The sequence below is a fragment of the Dermochelys coriacea genome, chromosome 10 (assembly GCF_009764565.3).
Source record: "Dermochelys coriacea isolate rDerCor1 chromosome 10, rDerCor1.pri.v4, whole genome shotgun sequence".
Taxonomy (NCBI): Eukaryota; Metazoa; Chordata; order Testudines; family Dermochelyidae; genus Dermochelys; species Dermochelys coriacea.
Window position 1 is genome coordinate 7,841,721 of NC_050077.1, and position 16,239 is coordinate 7,857,959.

At 46.4% G+C, this 16,239-nt stretch overlaps 1 protein-coding gene across 7 annotated transcripts in view; it reads left to right on the top strand.

Annotated features, from left to right (window-relative positions):
• The window catches only part of PEMT (phosphatidylethanolamine N-methyltransferase), a 94,365-nt gene that overhangs the window by 40,074 nt on the left and 38,052 nt on the right, over positions 1-16,239 (top strand). For all 7 annotated transcript variants that reach the window (XM_038419822.2, XM_043493448.1, XM_038419825.2 and 4 more), the window contains one exon: positions 2,458-2,573. In XM_038419822.2, coding sequence (XP_038275750.1) covers positions 2,458-2,573 — 116 coding nt within the window. The remainder of the gene's footprint in view (positions 1-2,457; positions 2,574-16,239) is intronic.

The window sequence follows — 16,239 nt, forward strand, 5'->3', positions numbered from 1 at the left end:
GCCCTGCTTATCTGAGTGTTGCATCTCTTCACCTGGTGAAGCCTGCCTCATTCGCAAGAGGTCGCACTTTTTGCTTTTGGACCAGCATTGCCTTTCAAATTCCCTCCTCTCTGATTCTATGAACTGGTCATTTATCAAATACACCTAGAATATATACATAGATGGAGTTGCAAGACGCATGCAAGGCGGGCCATGTTCAGTCCTGGTGTAAATAGGTGAAACTTCGTTGAAATCAATGGCTTGGCATTGACTTCTTACAGGTGAATTTGGTCCTAAATATGCCACTGACATAGCTGCAGCCACTTCCCAAACATGTTACATGTTATCTGTATGTTAATGAACTTGGGCTGGTGCCAATCCTGTGTGTGGGCCTGATCCAAATTCTGTTGAAGTCGCTGGAAAAAATTCCCATTGGTGATTCATTGATGAATTCCCAGATGATTGAGGGGCAATGCCCTTTAGATCATAAAGTCTTTGGGGCAGGGATCCTGCTGCTGTTTGTCTATACAGCCTCATTGCATCTGTGCTGCCTCAGAAATCATTGGAAATTGAAAACAGCATTGCTATACTGCGTGTTAATTCATTGTCCAGGGATACACTGTGCATGCGTGGGTGCGCGTGAATGAATATAGAACCATTACTAACAAAAACATATAATAAAATCTTAGACTTGTAGGGCTGTAAGGGTCATCTAGGGTCAAGAGGTCCTTTACTCCATCCCTGTGTGCAGAGTCAAGATTAAGGGCTCATCTATGCTGAAAACTTATATTGGCATAATTACGTCTTTTCAGCACTGTGAAAAATTCACACCCCGAGAGATGTAACTATGCCAACCTAACCCCAGCTGTAGACGGCACTGGAAGAATTCAATGGAATGGAAAAGGTTAATGGAAGAATTTTTCTGACAACCCAGGAGGTGGATTGTGACGGGAGAACCCCTCCCATTGCTGTAGTGTCTACACTGAAGCACTACAGCGAAGCAGCAGTCCTGCTGTATTATTTTAAGTGTAGACGGACACTAATTATATCTAATTTATCCCTGACAAATGTTTGTCTAACCTGTTCTCAAAAGCTTCCAGTGACGGGGATTCCACAATCTCCCACGTAATGTGTTCTATTGCTTAACTATCCTTATAGTGAGAGAGGTTTTTCCTAATATCCAACCTAAAGCTCCCTGGCTGTAAGCTAAGCTGTTTCCTTCTTGTCTTATCCTTGGAGGACATGAAGAACACTTGATCACCATCCTCTTCATAACAACCTTTTACCCATTTGGAGACTGTTTATCATGTCCCCCCTCAGTCTTCTCTGGACTAAACATGGCCAATTCTTTCAGCCTTTTCTCATAGATAATGTTTTCTAAACCTCTTCTCTTATATGTTATGGTTCTAGATAGCAATGGACAAAGATGACACAGGAGAATAGAGAAGACCCCAGTGATTAAAACTGGGAATCACTAACAGGCAAAGGCACAATGGACATGCAGAGATAAACCAGTGGGTTTATCTGAAGTGTGTCTCTGTCATTTAAAGAAAATATTGGTTCACAAGAGTTTGAGATAAAATGTACATCTGGCATCAGATCCCTGAACTCTGCCTCAGATTACCCTGCAGAGGATCAGCCTGGGGGAGCGATATCTCGGCAGGGTTGGGGCCCAATCCAAAGCCTTTGAAGTCAGAGGAAAAATTTCCATTGACTTCAGTGGGCTTTAGAACAGGGTCTTAGTGAGGTGCTAAAACTGGGAGGGGAAACTGTACAACCTGAATTTCCCCTTCTTGGCCACTTGTGTTTGCCTTTGCACTGCCCAAGCCCAGACGAACAAGCTCATTTAGCGTGACCTAACTCAGTCACTCAGCACCGCTTCTCTCCTCTAGTGACAAGAGTTTTAGCTTGTGAGGCCTGGAGTTTGTATTTTTGAATGGTTTCAAAAGCCAAAATAAAGTATGGGAACAGGGAAGGAATTGCCGTAAATTGGGCCATGGCTTATCTGATCCAGGGCAATAGAATTGGGAAAGTATGGAAAGATTGGCATGCACAAGGAGAATAAATTGAGCGGCAGAAAAAGAAAATACTATCTTAATATTTTCCCCTCTCTACACAGTAGCAACAGTCCTGGCTAGTGTGTTTTAGACTCTCCATTCCTGGCTTCCCTGTGAACAAGTCACTGAGGTTCTAACCTGATGGAAAAATGTATGCACTACTGGGGTTTAAGGGAGGCTCCCGAGAGGGTTACAGAATTTAGAAAGGGGTGTTCTCTAATGTGTTCTATTTAAGCCAAGTCGGTTCAATATCTTCTGCTCCTTTCTAACCCATTATTGAATGATCATTCTGCTCCTGGTACTTTTTAGTTCTTATAAAAAGGCTCTGTCTAGTACGGGGGTAGCGTTGTCAGCACTAAAATAAATAAGAGCAACATGTGTCTCATTGCCTCAAACGCCCTTTGTTTTTTTGTCCATTTAGGTAGCAAGATGGGAACACAAAACCCGAGTTCTCAGTAGAGTCTGTGGCTCTCCATATACTGCATGTTACTGCCTGGGCGCTGTCATCCTTCTGCTTAACTTTATACGGAGCCATTGGTAAGGACCCTATTCTATCACTTCAAGTTAACACAGGGATCAGGGACTAGTGATTATGGAAACTGGGCTGGCAATATCGTGCCCCACTTCTCTTTTGAAAAGCCATCTGCCTATTATGCCAAACCAGCCAAATTTTGGAGCCAAACCCAGACCCCCCCCTTCCCCCCCGCAACTAAGGCAAAAATAAACTCAAAGAAGGAAACAAAAATATTTCTATTTCCAAGGCAGGAATGGTGGGGAGTAAATAGGAAAATCCAAAATATTTCAAGGTGGCCTCATTTCGTCACTGAGGTTCAAACTTTCTTGCTTTGTATCGCTGTTCTACAGAGAAAAAGGATGGGTCAGTAGTTTGGGTGCAAACCTGGGATCTGGGCCTTTGGATCTCAGTTCCCCGTTTGTACACTTGGGCCAATAGTCCTGCCCTGCCTCCCAGAGGGCATGTGAGGGTAAATACATTGAAGATTGTGTTCAGATACTATGATAAGGGGACCCTAACCCTATACAAATGTAAGATCAATAGATTTCTTATGTCTTTCCACTGACCTGATCGTGATTGATAACTAGCAGATTTTTTTTTTAAAAGAGCATTATACAATTCCTTGTAAGTTTTATTTTCTATATTACTATTTCATGAACTGGATGCTGGCCAAAGGTGCTGGACTGCTGGTGTTCGGAGAGTAAAGTCTTGCAGGGGCAGAATAGGTGTGGCATAGGCATTGCCTGGACAAGGTTTTCCCATGCTTCCCCTGCAAGACCTTCATTCTCCCTGCTCCAAACAAACGTGGGTCTTTCTGTGGAGACTCCCAACAAAAATGCTTCTGGCTCTGTGATCTGGATGAGATCACCAACTTATTTCACATGAGTCACCACATGTAGCCCTTGGGTTTGGGGGACCAGCAGCCTGGGCTAGATTTGAAATGGCAGAATTGGGGATATGACACCAGCTGGGTCTTGGTGTCCCCAGAGTGTGCGTGTGTGTGTTCTTCCTTGTACAGTGTTGGGTCCAAAGGGATGTTGTGGGGAGAGGTGGCCCAATTTTATCCCCTCCCCACCCAGTGGAGTGGCATAAAAAGGCAATGCAACAGAAAATTGGGCCCACAAAGTTTACTTCATGGTCTTAGTGGCTCTGTGTGTATTTAAATCTGAAGTTGCTTCTTATAGTACATCTGCTACTGCAGCTGACTGAACAGACCCAGATACATGGAGTATGTGCCAGTGCAATGCTTCCTTTCCTAGTAGGATTGTTGAGGCATTTTTAGCTCCCTTTATTTCTCAGCTGCCTCCAATTAAAAGATTTCATAATCTAATAACATGGAGTCTGAATGCTGAAATATTTCAGCAAATGTGCCTGTGATTGAAATGCTTAACTGGAGAAACATAAGGATTTTGTGAGAGCTTAAATGCTAATGGGAAACAATAACCCACCCGTGCTAGGCCGAAAGGAATAATTTCATACGATGTTAGATGATGATGATGATTTGGGAGGTGTGTCCATGGACCAGGCATTTAGCAATATGAAGCTTTTTGCCTTTCGCTCACTGGTTGGAATAGAGCCCAAGTTACGAACAAGTGATTACGTGAAGTGGTGTTGAGACGGAGCAGTGGATTGGGTGGCAGGAGAGCTGTGCGCTTTCCCAAACCCTGCCACTGACATGCTGTTTCATACTTGACAGGTTGCTTAACTTCTCAGTGTATCCATCTGTTTTTAAAAAACAAACAAACAAACAAAAAATAAAACACCAGCTCTCCAGGGTGGGAGCTTCCTTGGTATTTGAAAAACACATGGTGCACTTTGCATGCTTCAGCAGTGTAAAGAATAATTCACCCTTGGGTCCTTGGCAGGTTATGCACAGAACCGTCGCTGGGGTATGGCGAATCTGGGCGACCACCCCAGGCCCCATGCTTGGGAAGGGGCTGCGCTTTGAAAAAATCATGAGGAAGTGGGTGGGGAGGTGAGGTGGGAGGCAGCTGGTGAGGTAGGAGGGGGGTGAAAGAGTGGGCGGGGCAGGTGAGGAAGAGCCCCCCTACCAGAACCTCCCCCTCCCCCCAGCACCTCCTGCCCGCTGGTGGGCCCGCCGATCAGCACCTCCCACGCCCTCTCAGTGCCTACCACCTGCTGCAGATCAAATATTTCACGGCATCAGAAGGCAGTGCCGGGGAAGGGAGAGGAACGGGGGTGCAGCGTGCTTTGGGGAGGGGAAGGAACTGGGCGGGGGCAGGAAGAGGCGGGAAGAAGCAGGGCAGGGAAGGGCCTTGGGGGAAGGGGTGGAATGGGGGGGAGCCCCCCCCCAGTAGATTAAAAACTCTGTGCCTATGTCCTGGGCCCTGCCACCGCCTAGGGACACCCCTGGGTATGCAGCACCTTTCATCCAACTGCAGAGCGTTAAGTGAGTTGATGGCCTCTCTCTCTCAGTGGACAAGAGTCCTTGCAGCAAAGATCCCTGATACAATGGACATTAAGGCTGGGACGTTTGAAGGAACCTATGGGAGTGAAGTGCCCAAACGGCCGCTTCAGCCTTTGAAAACCTCCCTGAGCTATTTTAGGTACTTATGTGGTCTCTGTTACCACAGTATTTGAGCACTTCACAACACCCCTGTGAGGTAGGCTGGTGCTGTTATCCCCCTTGTAGCACTAGAACCCGCGTCTGAGGTGCCTGGGGCGGCTGATGTTCCCGTGTTGCCACCAGGAGGCCGTGTAGAGCCACATCCAAGGAGATTAGGCACTGCAGGAAGTACCACCCAAAGGGGCCAGAGCAACAGCAGCCTGCGGCCTTCTGAGGGTATGTCTACGCTACAGTTAAACACCCACAGCTGGCCCGTGTCGGCTGACTCAGGCTTGTGGGGCTCGGGCTATGGGGCAGTGTAGATGTTCAGGCTTGGGCTGAAGCCTGGGCTCTGGGACCTTTGCCCCTTATGGGGTCCCAGAGCCCAGGGAAAAGCCTGAGTCGGAATGTCTACCCTGCAGTTCAACAGCCCCTTCACCTGAGCCCCATGAGCTTGAGTCAGCTGACGTGGGCCAGTTGCGGGTGTTTAATTGCAGTGTGACCCACGGTTACTATTTAACCCTGGAGGGTTCCCCAGGAAGTTGTCTGGGCAACCATGCAGACGTTCTGGCTTGCTGCAGCTCTAGACCTTGCATTGTCTTTGCTTTCTGATCTCTGTCTCTGACCCTGACTTATGCCTCTGACTTCAGCCTGATAAATAGTCCTGATCTCTGGTCTCTGACCCTGGTCTTTTGATCCCGGCATTGGCAGTTCCTATGATCTCTGTTCACCTACTGCCTCATGGCCATTCTTGATTCAGTGACACCAACTCAGCAGTGACTGCTAGGCCAGACTGCCTATGCCCCAGTCCTATACATCCATTTTGCTGATGGGAAACTGAGGTACAGCGAGACTAAGCAAATTGCCCATGGGCACAGCAGGGAACTGAACCCATGTCTCTTAAATTCGTGACTAGCCCTTTAACCATTGGGTCATCCTTCCTCTCTGGTAATGTCACCTGAAAAGTCAAAGAATGGCATGGGGAATGAGAGACCCTCTCGCTCTGAGAGATGATCCCTCCAAGTTAGGACTGAGGTGCACTGGAAAGGCAGGATGATTAGGGAAGCTCACACTGTTGTGGTCTGTCTTGTCCCTGTTGCACGTCTAGAGGGTATCCATCTAGCTCTAGCATCTTTCACCAATGGGTTGGGGTGCGTATGTGGTGGGTAAGTTTTGGTTTCTGTATTGAAACAAACGGAGGAAAGCAGAATCGCTTTGTGTTTAGTTACTAGAATCAAAAGATCTCTGTTAGCAGCCTTTAAGCATCATGTTTTCTTGTTCTGCTCTCTCTTAAGGTTATTTATCCTAAATGATTTCGTACTGGAATAATTGGAGGGTCTTCATAATAATCTGTTTGCACAGTACAGTGCATGTACAGCTGCTGCTGTAGGCATTTTTTAATCTTCATGACCAGAAGAAACAAATCTATGCATACTCATTAAAAGTTACAGTATTTCCTGTGTAGAAGAGCAGGGATTACCTGTGCATTTAGCAAGCAGGCTGTTTATACTCTTATCTGAGATCTGCCTTGATAATACCTATGTTAGCTAATGATATAGAATAGATGACACTGTACATTATGGTAATATGTCCTTAAATGTTAGTTCAGTGAAGTTAACACACAGATTCTTACAGACTTCCCCCTTGCCACATTTTGTCTAGGAGTTGATAGGCTAGAGTAACTCTAGCTGCACCGCGGTAATTAAAGATGGGTCTGAACTAAATTCCCAGATCCAATTATGCTAGGGTCAGAGCTAATGGGCTGTTAGTACTTCAGATAATTTCCATGGCATAAAAATATGAGTGGAATTCGTACATGGATTCGATAGATTTTGCTTCTTAGAAATGACACTGCCTGCTGCCCCCCACTCTCCTGTATTCCTCAAGGCCACCGCATGTTGCTGAAACTCAAGTAGGGAAGCTCATAATTAGTTTAGACTATAATTGAATTTAAGGCAATAAAAAGCATCTTGTGTGTTCAGCTTATATATTCCGGAGAGAAGTCTGTTTGGATTTCACAGGGGAACGGTTTCACCAACCAGTTTCACAGCTGAGCTGGTTGCTGGCTTTCTGGGATACAGCACAAAGCCTTGTATCTGGTTTTGGACACATACAGCAGCCAGTTCAGAGGGGGAGTACTCCACATTTTCAGAGGCTGTGCCAGCTACTCCTAAACTTGTTGGCATGGCTTGACTGTTGGCATGCGCAGCCCTGGCAGAGCTCCCTTTGCGGACACTCCCGAGGCTGTTGTTAGGGTCCCCTATGCTAGAACAGCACGGTCCGAACCTTCCCTTAGACTGCAGCATTGTCTTTCCCCTGGCTTCTCTGGCACATAGGCATAGGCTTTCTGTCCATTACCCCTTCAAGGAAATTGTGTTCCACAGCCCAGCTGCTCTAGGCCCCCAGGCAGGCCCATTGAGAGAAATTTGAGGCCGTAGTACATCATGTTCACAGGGCCTCCCTTCCCATTTCACTATATTTACACAGACATTACAGACCTGGTTGGGAGCCTGAACTTGGGGGTTTTAACCTCTGCTTTTAGTTGGTACCAAAGTAGGTTCAAAAGGTGCTCTAGTCCAAACATATGTCTCTGCCAGGTAATCTTGAGTGGAGAGAGCTATGGTGTCAGAATGGTGGTGATACGAGCGGATGAGTTTTGTTAAGAGCCATCACTTCTCCAAAATGAGCCTGCTTTCAGTATTGCAAGGCCCCTAGTAAAAAGAAAAGGAGTACTTGTGGCACCTGAGAGACTAACAAATTTATTAGAGCATAAGCTTTCGTGAGCTACAGCTCACTTCATCGGAGCTTATGCTCTAATAAATTTGTTAGTCTCTCAGGTGCCACAAGTACTCCTTTTCTTTTTGCGAATACAGACTAACACGGCTGCTACTCTGAAGGCCCCTAGTGTAAATGCTGACCTTTGTTTGTTTGCTCAAGATTTGATAAGTTATGATGGCTTTCAATCCTCATTCCTGGCCCCTGCACTTCCATAAAGACATCAGCAGGCTCAAAAGACTACAGAGCACAGATGGCAAAAGAGCAACCAACATATAACGTGAAAACATAAGCAGTGCCCTGTTGCCTAATGGAGATGCTGTAATCTCAACGGCTGATTGTCAGGAAAGTGAGTGCAAAACACTGTCTTGCTGTTCCTTTCTTTTTTTTTTTTTTCTGAGTCATGTCTGCTTCAGTGTGGCAGAGCCAATCTAACTAGTAAAGAGCAAGCTGTGCTTCATACATTAAATAAGTTACCGGGCAGGTTCCTAGTCCAGAATCTTTGGGGATGCACGGTGGTTAGTGAAGCAAAAAAGAGAACATCTTGTGGTTTGGGGATTTTTGGGGGTTGTTTCAGATGCTAGTTTGAGACTGTAATGCTGGCCATTTAAAAAACAAATCTATCAAATGTCTTATGTGGGCAAGTGGTGTCTGTGAGCAAGAATGAACTGTGGACTCCACCAGGTGTTAATTTTTTTCAATAGCTGCGTTTTTTTATTTTAACTGCAGTTGTAAAAGACTCTCTCAAAGTCATGGGGAGGGAACAGAGAGTCCCTGGAGAAAGCACAAGAGGTTAAAATAAAGCTTTGCAGCGTGTTAGCTTTTCCTCCAGTCTTGGAAATAAATCTTGCTGCACTGGACAGAGAGGACAGTAAAAAGCAACGACAGCCTTGTGTGTCTTCAGTGTAGTTGGAAATGAATATCTTGGGTCTAACTATATTGTGCACCTTAGACAGTAGTTCCTATTTGGAACCTTCTTTATCAAACTCAGCTCATTTCTTGGAAATGGCTCTAGGATGGCCTCTGACCAAGGGAACTGTTTAGCAAACTACGTAAGAGAATTAATTACTTTTGTGCAATTGTTATTGCCGTTAGATTAAAATTCTCCATGATCTAAGTTCTTTGTTCTCGCAGGGCCTCTCTTATCTGTAAAAACCTTTTCTGATCTTCTGTTTGGCCACCCCAGAGGTTTGCAACATTTATCCTAAGAGTGCCTGACTTGACAAGCCTTTGTTCTCCCCTTAATTTATGTCCAAAATGACTCTCCAGTGCATTAGCCTAATTGGTGATATCTTTTCCCTGTGTGGACTCAATACAGTCTCCCTCCAGTGCTGTCACCTGATCTCGCTAGTTTCTCTTTTTGCAGTGCTTTCTGAATATGTATGCTAAAGTCCCAGTTACTTTCCTCTCTCACTTGGTTTCTATGTCGTGCCCATCACTATGGTATCTGAGCACCTCCCAAAGTTATGAAGTGAACATTCACACCTAAAGAGAGAGACTTCTCCGGCTATCAGAGGCTGGATTTTAGTTGTTTTTGTTATGATTTATTTTTGGATGGAGTGTTATGGTGTGTGGGCTGGGCAAAGTAAGTGGGGTTTACATTTTGCTCTGCTGGCACTAAGGTTCCTGGCCATCCTGGTGTCTTCTGGGAAGGAGTTCCAGATCTGTGAGCCAATCGCTGAGCTCTGTCTCCTGCACGCTGAAGTTTCTCACCTACGCTTGACCATTCCAGGAGAATGAAGCCATCCCAATGGGATCTTGCCAACCCCTGCCATGTCTTTCAGGCAGGACAGCGAGATTGCATAACTGACCATCTCAAATGCTGCTGAGAGGTCTAGCAATGAGCATTGGATGCCCATGGCCAGAGGAGAAATCCCGTGCCAGCTCAGCTCCATACCCTGCGCTGATCGGGAGAAGTCCAGGATATTGGCCGTGTCCAGATGGAGCTGGAGGTGAGCCTTGGTGAGCTGCTCAATTAGCTCGCTCAGTAATGGGAGGTTAGACACTAGGAGAGGATGGTTGCAGTGGGAGATCGTTTCTTAAGCACGGGTTGGATTGCAAGGGGGATGGTATATCTCCCTCCTCAAAGGGGACACTGACAGTCTTGGTAGGCAGGTGCCCCAGCTGCTCTCTGCTCTTTCATTGCCCAAGAAGGGCATGGAAGGGAGGCCTCTCTTTTCCTGAGCTGCTTTTAGGACTTCCTGTTGTGAGCAGCCTGAATTCAAAGAGATGTGTTATTGGGCCAACGTCTCATATGCGGTTCCTGCTTTCCTGAGACGCCGTCTCCAATGCAGGTGATTTTCTCTGCGAAGTAGGATGATAATTTGTCATCGCTGGAAGTGCTGATGATTCATGATCCACAATGGGTGTGAATGAATAACCTGGGGGGGAATCAGATGATCTAACATAGGGCCCTGTGGTATCATTTAAACGGACACTGTCAACTTGAATTTCTTTTAAATGGGCTACTTTTTGAAAATGCATATCCCTTTAAAGAGCGTTGGGCAGGAGTATTTAAAATTCCTCTTACAAACACATTTTGATAAGGCTTTCTCTCCTCCCCTGCTGCCATTGCTGATAGAATACAGTCCTGCAGGGTTTGGGGGAACTGTATCCGTGAGCACTGCATGTACCTCCTAGAGCAGGACATGAGAGAGTGATGTCTGCCACAGTTCAGGGTATCTGGACCTGTATTCCCTCTTCGTGGTCCCTCAAAGGCACCTACTTAAGGTTTCTATCTCCCTGCCATAGGCGCCGACTCTGTGTTGGAGAAAAACTAACAGGTGCTTAGCACTCACTGGCAGCCAAGCTCCCCTTACCAGTGCCTCCCATCCACTGGCAGCCCACGCCGATCAACTTCTCCCCCTCCCTCCCCGCACCTCCTGCATGCTGTGGAACAGCTGTTCATTGGCGTGCAGGAGGTACTGGGAGGGAGGGGGAGGAGCGGGGATAGAGTGAGCTTAGAGGAGGGGTGGAAACAGGCGGGGCGGGGGTGGGGGTGGGGCCTTGGGGGAGGGAGGGAGTGGAGGTGGGACCTGAGGCTGAGTGGGGGTTGAGTACCCCCCCCCCGGGGGAAATTTAGAAGTTGGCGCCTCTGCTCCCAGCCATCACCTCTCTTGGATGGAGACTCCCATCTCTCTCCTTTCTGACTGTGGGGGTTTAAGGCTGCCTGGCTCCCTGGATTACACTGCGGGATTCCCAGCAAGCCAGATTACCTAACAACCAGCGTCTGTGCTTTGCTTTCTCTCTGAGCGCTATGAACAGTGTATCACCAGCAGTTACAAGTTACCCCACAGCCCTTTCTAAGCCAGCATCTTTGTTCTTAAGGTAAAAGCATCACAGAGAAAATATTTAAAAAAAAAAATTAAAGTTCCTAGATGCATGATACATGCTTACCAGAGGTGTCTTATGGAACTCGAGGAGGCCAGAATTTTTCCAATCCTTTGGCATGGGTTGGGACAACTCTTTAACTGGAGGTCCTGTCCGTTGGCTGGATCAGGAAAAAGGCCCTGAGTCAATTTAAATATAGCCCTTTTATGCTGAAAGCCTTCTCTTTGGCCGCTGGTCTCCAGAAAGCCTAGTTTGAACCAGCCTATGCAAGTCTCCCCAGGGTGAGGTACCTCTCAGGAGGCATTTACAACCTGCGTGATTCACCTTAATCACCCCATACTGTTTTGAGTTCCTGGAGGAGCTAAACGCAACCCTTTTCCCCGCTGTTGCTGTGTACAATCCTTGGCCCGCAGTGATACATAAGCCATTCATAACCTTAATACAATATCTTTGGGGAATATAATATATGCGGTTTGCAATATCTGTACCAAATTTGTTGTGCTAGGGCATGAGATAGGAAGTGCACCTGACCGTCGGCAAAACAGAAAAGCTGTCCATATACACAGTGCTGTCAAACAAGGGGAGCAAACCTAATGAAAAGATTTCAGAGTAGCAGCCATGTTAGTCTGTATCCGCAAAAAGAGCAGGAGTACTTGTGGCACCTTGGAGACTAACAAATTTATTAGAGCATAAGTTTTCGTGGGCTACAGCCCACATCGTTGGATGCACAGAATGGAACAGATAGGTAGATAGATAGATAGATAAGTTGGAAGTTACCATACAAACTCTGAGAAGCCAGTTAGTTAAGATGAGCTATTATCAGCGGGAGAAAAAAAACTTTTGTAGTGATAATCAAGATGGCCCATTTAGACAGTTGACAAGAAGGTGTGAGGATACTTAGCTTAAGGAAATAGATTCAATATGTGTAATGACCCAGCCACTCCCAGTCTCTATTCAAACCCAAGTTAATGGTATCTAGTTTGCATATTAATTCAAGCTCAGCAGTTTCTCCTTGGAGCCTGTTTCTGAAGTTTTTCTGTTGCAAAATGGCCACCCTTAAAACTTTTCCTGAGTGGCCAGAGAGGTTGAAGTGTTCTCCTACCGGTTTTTGAATGTTACAATTGCTGATGTCAAATTTGTGTCCATTTATTCTTTTGCGTAGAGACTGTCCAGTTTAGCCAATGTACATGGCAGAGGGGCATCGGTAGCACATGATGGCATATATCACAATGGTAGATGTGCAGGTGAACGAGCCCCTGATGGCGTGGCTTGATTATCACTAGAAAAGTTTTTTTTCTCCTGCTGATAATAGCTCATCTTAACTAATTAGCCTCTCACAGTTCGTATGGTAACTTCCAACTTATCTCTGTGTGTGTGTGTGTGTATGTGTATATATATATATATATATATATATATATATATATATATATATATATATATATATATATAATCTCCTACTCTATGTTCCATTCTGTGCATCCAATGAAGTGGGCTGTAGCCCACGAAAGCTTATGCTCTAATAAATTTGTTAGTCTCTAAGGTGCCACAAGTCCTCCTTTTCTTTTTCTAACGAAAAGAGGTGCCTTCTTTTTTTTGAGGCCTCCTTGTAGATATGAATGGGATTGTGGGCTGTGATTATCAACACTCCCCCAGGGGGAGTTACATACTGACCTAAATAATATGCAGGCAGGTGCTGTTAGAAAGGTTAAGTGGTTATCGGTGAGAAGAAGCTGTGAAGAAAATGATGGGAAAAGGAGTTGTTGATGGTAAAGGCAGGAAGAAACAGTCCGGTTTGTGACGCTGCTGGTTGCAGCATTCGCTACTAGTGAATTATTGGATCTTCTTCCACAATCAGCCCCCGTTGACTGAGGGGTGCGCTCGCTGCCAGTCTAATTATTCCTCTGTAGTAGGATGGCTCTGTGAATAGCAGACTCGCTGCCAGTATCATTACAGCCGCTTCCATATTTGCTGCACCTGAAATCTCTGCCAGGGAAGAGACGCTTGCATAATTCTCACTGCGATCTCCATAAATAACCTCCCACCTCTGCCTAGACTTTGCAGTTATTAAAAATCTTGCTTGATCGTGCAGAGACATCCTCTGGCGATGCTCTCTGCCTTCCTATTTCCAGGTCTTTCAGACCATTATTAGCTCTCTGTTTTGAGAGGGTGGCTAAAATTTGTGGGGCAGATAGCAGGGAGTGCTCATTCTCACAGCAGCAACCCAACCTTCTTGACCAGGCCCTGGAGATCTTCCGAAGGAAGGTGCTTGCACAGGGCTATTACTGCAGCTCCATGGGGTCAGACCTAGAGCCAGCGTGGGAGATTCAGCTAATGCAGATTTCAGTGCCCAGTTAGCTGGTGGAGATTCACACGCCTGGAGCATCAGATTGCAGTTCTGCTCTGGAGACTGTACAGGCTTCCAGATAGTTTCTGAGTGCAGTTCAAGGTGCTGGCCTGATCAACCGGGAGTGCTGAGCCCTTTTGAAAATCAGTCACTGATTTCACTAGCCTAAATATGGATTTAGGAGCCTAGCTTCAGGCTTCTATTCTTGATAATTTTGTTGTTTGTTCCCTCTGTACCTGGCTGGATTCCCTTCTGCAACCTGTAGGAGAGACCTTCCTTTCCCATAAGCCCAAACAAGCTTTATTCTTGCTTTCTGTGTTTTTGTACCCCTGTTAGGGCACAAGTTTGAAAATTATTCCCATCTTTATGGGCTTTATTCTCTGCAATTTCACACCTCGTTCGTTAGTTTATTTCTAGTCCAAAGTTAGCGTTGCATGCATAGCAACAGAGCTGTAGCTCACGAAAGCTTATGCTCTAATAAATTTGTTAGTCTCTAAGGTGCCACAAGTACTCCTTTTCTTTTTGCGAATACAGACTAACATGGCTGCTACTCTGAAACCTGTCAATGAGCTTCTCTCTCTTACGGGAACAGGTGGGGAAAACAGGGCCTGTTACCTTGGGTTCTTAATTTAAAACCCCCCATCCATCACAACCTACAGAAATGTGTTGTGCAACACTATTTCTTTGGACTTTATGCAGCTTCTCCAGACCGAAGCTTATTGGAGAGTGTCTTAAGGTTTATAGACTCGCAGACTTTAAGGTCAGAAGGGACCATAATGACCATCTGGTCTGACCACCTGCACATTGCAGTCACAGAACCTCACCCGCCCACTCCTGTACTAGACCCCCTAACCTATGGCTGAGTTACTGAAGCCCTCAAATCATGGTTTAAGGAGGTAAAGTTACAGAGTATCCACCATTTAAACTAGTTTAAAACTGCAAGTGACCCATGCCCCATGCTGCAGAGGAAAGTGTAAAACCCCCAGGGTCTCTGCCAATCTACCCCAGGGGGGAAATTCCTTCCTGATCCCAAATTCTTTTTTCTGTTTATTGAAACAGTCAAATAATCCTTCTCTAGCATATCTGCCTATGTGACAGCCACCAGCTTGGCTGACACATCAGGGATTGAACTAGAACTAAAAGGAGGAGCTGCTGTAGCCTGAGCTGATGAGCCAATGCTCTCTAGCTGTGGCTATAACAGACTCCTATCTTGTGCTGATCAGGTGCGGGGGGCCGGGGCTGTAACACACTCTCATCAGTTGGTTGCACATGTTGCTTTCATTTGTAAGGACATTTGTGGGCTAGGGAAGGGGCTCCTGAAACCTTTCCCACCGCAGTGACCACATCTTCAGCGACTGACTCATGGACACCTCACCTCCCACTTGCAATTGTGCAACCTGACAACGATAGAGTCGTGGGCATTCTTGCTTAAAGCTTGGAGCAAGCATCGGGCCTCTGAGTTAGAGCTGAATTCAAGGGTCAGTCCCGAAGTGGAGCCAAGGGTTGGGGCTGGGAATCAGAAGCCAGGACAGAGGTGGGGGCTGGTGCTGGGACGGGGGCTTATAAACCAGGCTGCTGGCCTTGCAGCCAGTCAGGTGCTGCGATTAATCAGGCAGTTCCAGATCAGTGCTGCTGTGCCTATTAGTTGCCTAGCAGCAGAGTTAGCAGGGAAGCAGGCAGTAGCTGGTCCTAGTTGGCCAGACCCCTGATGCAATCCACCTCCCCTCCCCACCTACAGCAATTCTTTGTATGGAAAAATTAACATTGGGGAAGTATTTAATGTCTCAGTCTTGGCTTTTGGAAAGGCAGTCTGGCAGGTGGAAACAAGAAGAAGCCGGAACCAGGAGACCTGCCAGCACTTTGTACACCCCCAGTGAGTGCATCCCTGCTCCACAGACTACTAGCTTGTGATCCACTGGGATAGTCCAGACAGTCTCTTGTATTAAGCTGCACCGAGTGTGCTCTGATCTACAAGCAGGCTGCAGCTGGCAGAGCCCAGGATGGATCTTCTTGGGGGCTGAGGCAGGGCATTCTTTATGGAGGCCCCTTAGCTGTGTGCTACCCTTCTGCCAGAGGTTGAGTCACCTGAGACCTCAGCACTTCCAGAGTGCAATGCAAAACTCACCTCTGTACGCAGACCTTCCCTTGATAAGAGTTGCTGAAAAGTGGCCCAGGGATGCAAATTCCTCTCCCGTGCCATTCAAGCAGTGCCACAGAACATGGTCTTCTGTCAAAAAGCAGTAGTGACTTCTTAATCTTTCTGATTGGTCAGGTGATTGGATCCCACAGTGATCCGTGCTTTAGATATGCATACAGTAGATAGGTAGATAGCCGTTAGGTCAGTGGATATGGGCCTTCATGCATGTATTTTGGGGTCCTCTTTGGTGGTGGTCCACCCTCCTTCCCTGCCCTGATTGCACAAAACAGAGGGAAGTTCTCTGGTCATGGGGTTTACAGCAAGAAGGGTCATAGGTTTGAAATCCATTGCAAATAGGAACCTTATGTGGACACAGCATGGAATTAATTGTTGTCTCCTCATAACAGATTACATGGTGCTTTGGTAGGACATGGGGCTGGTACAGTAAAGGTGACATGTCCAAGACAAATGGTGCAAGGAGCATGACAAGACATATGTTAAAAGGGTCATTTTAATGATGCACCTACTACTTTTTTC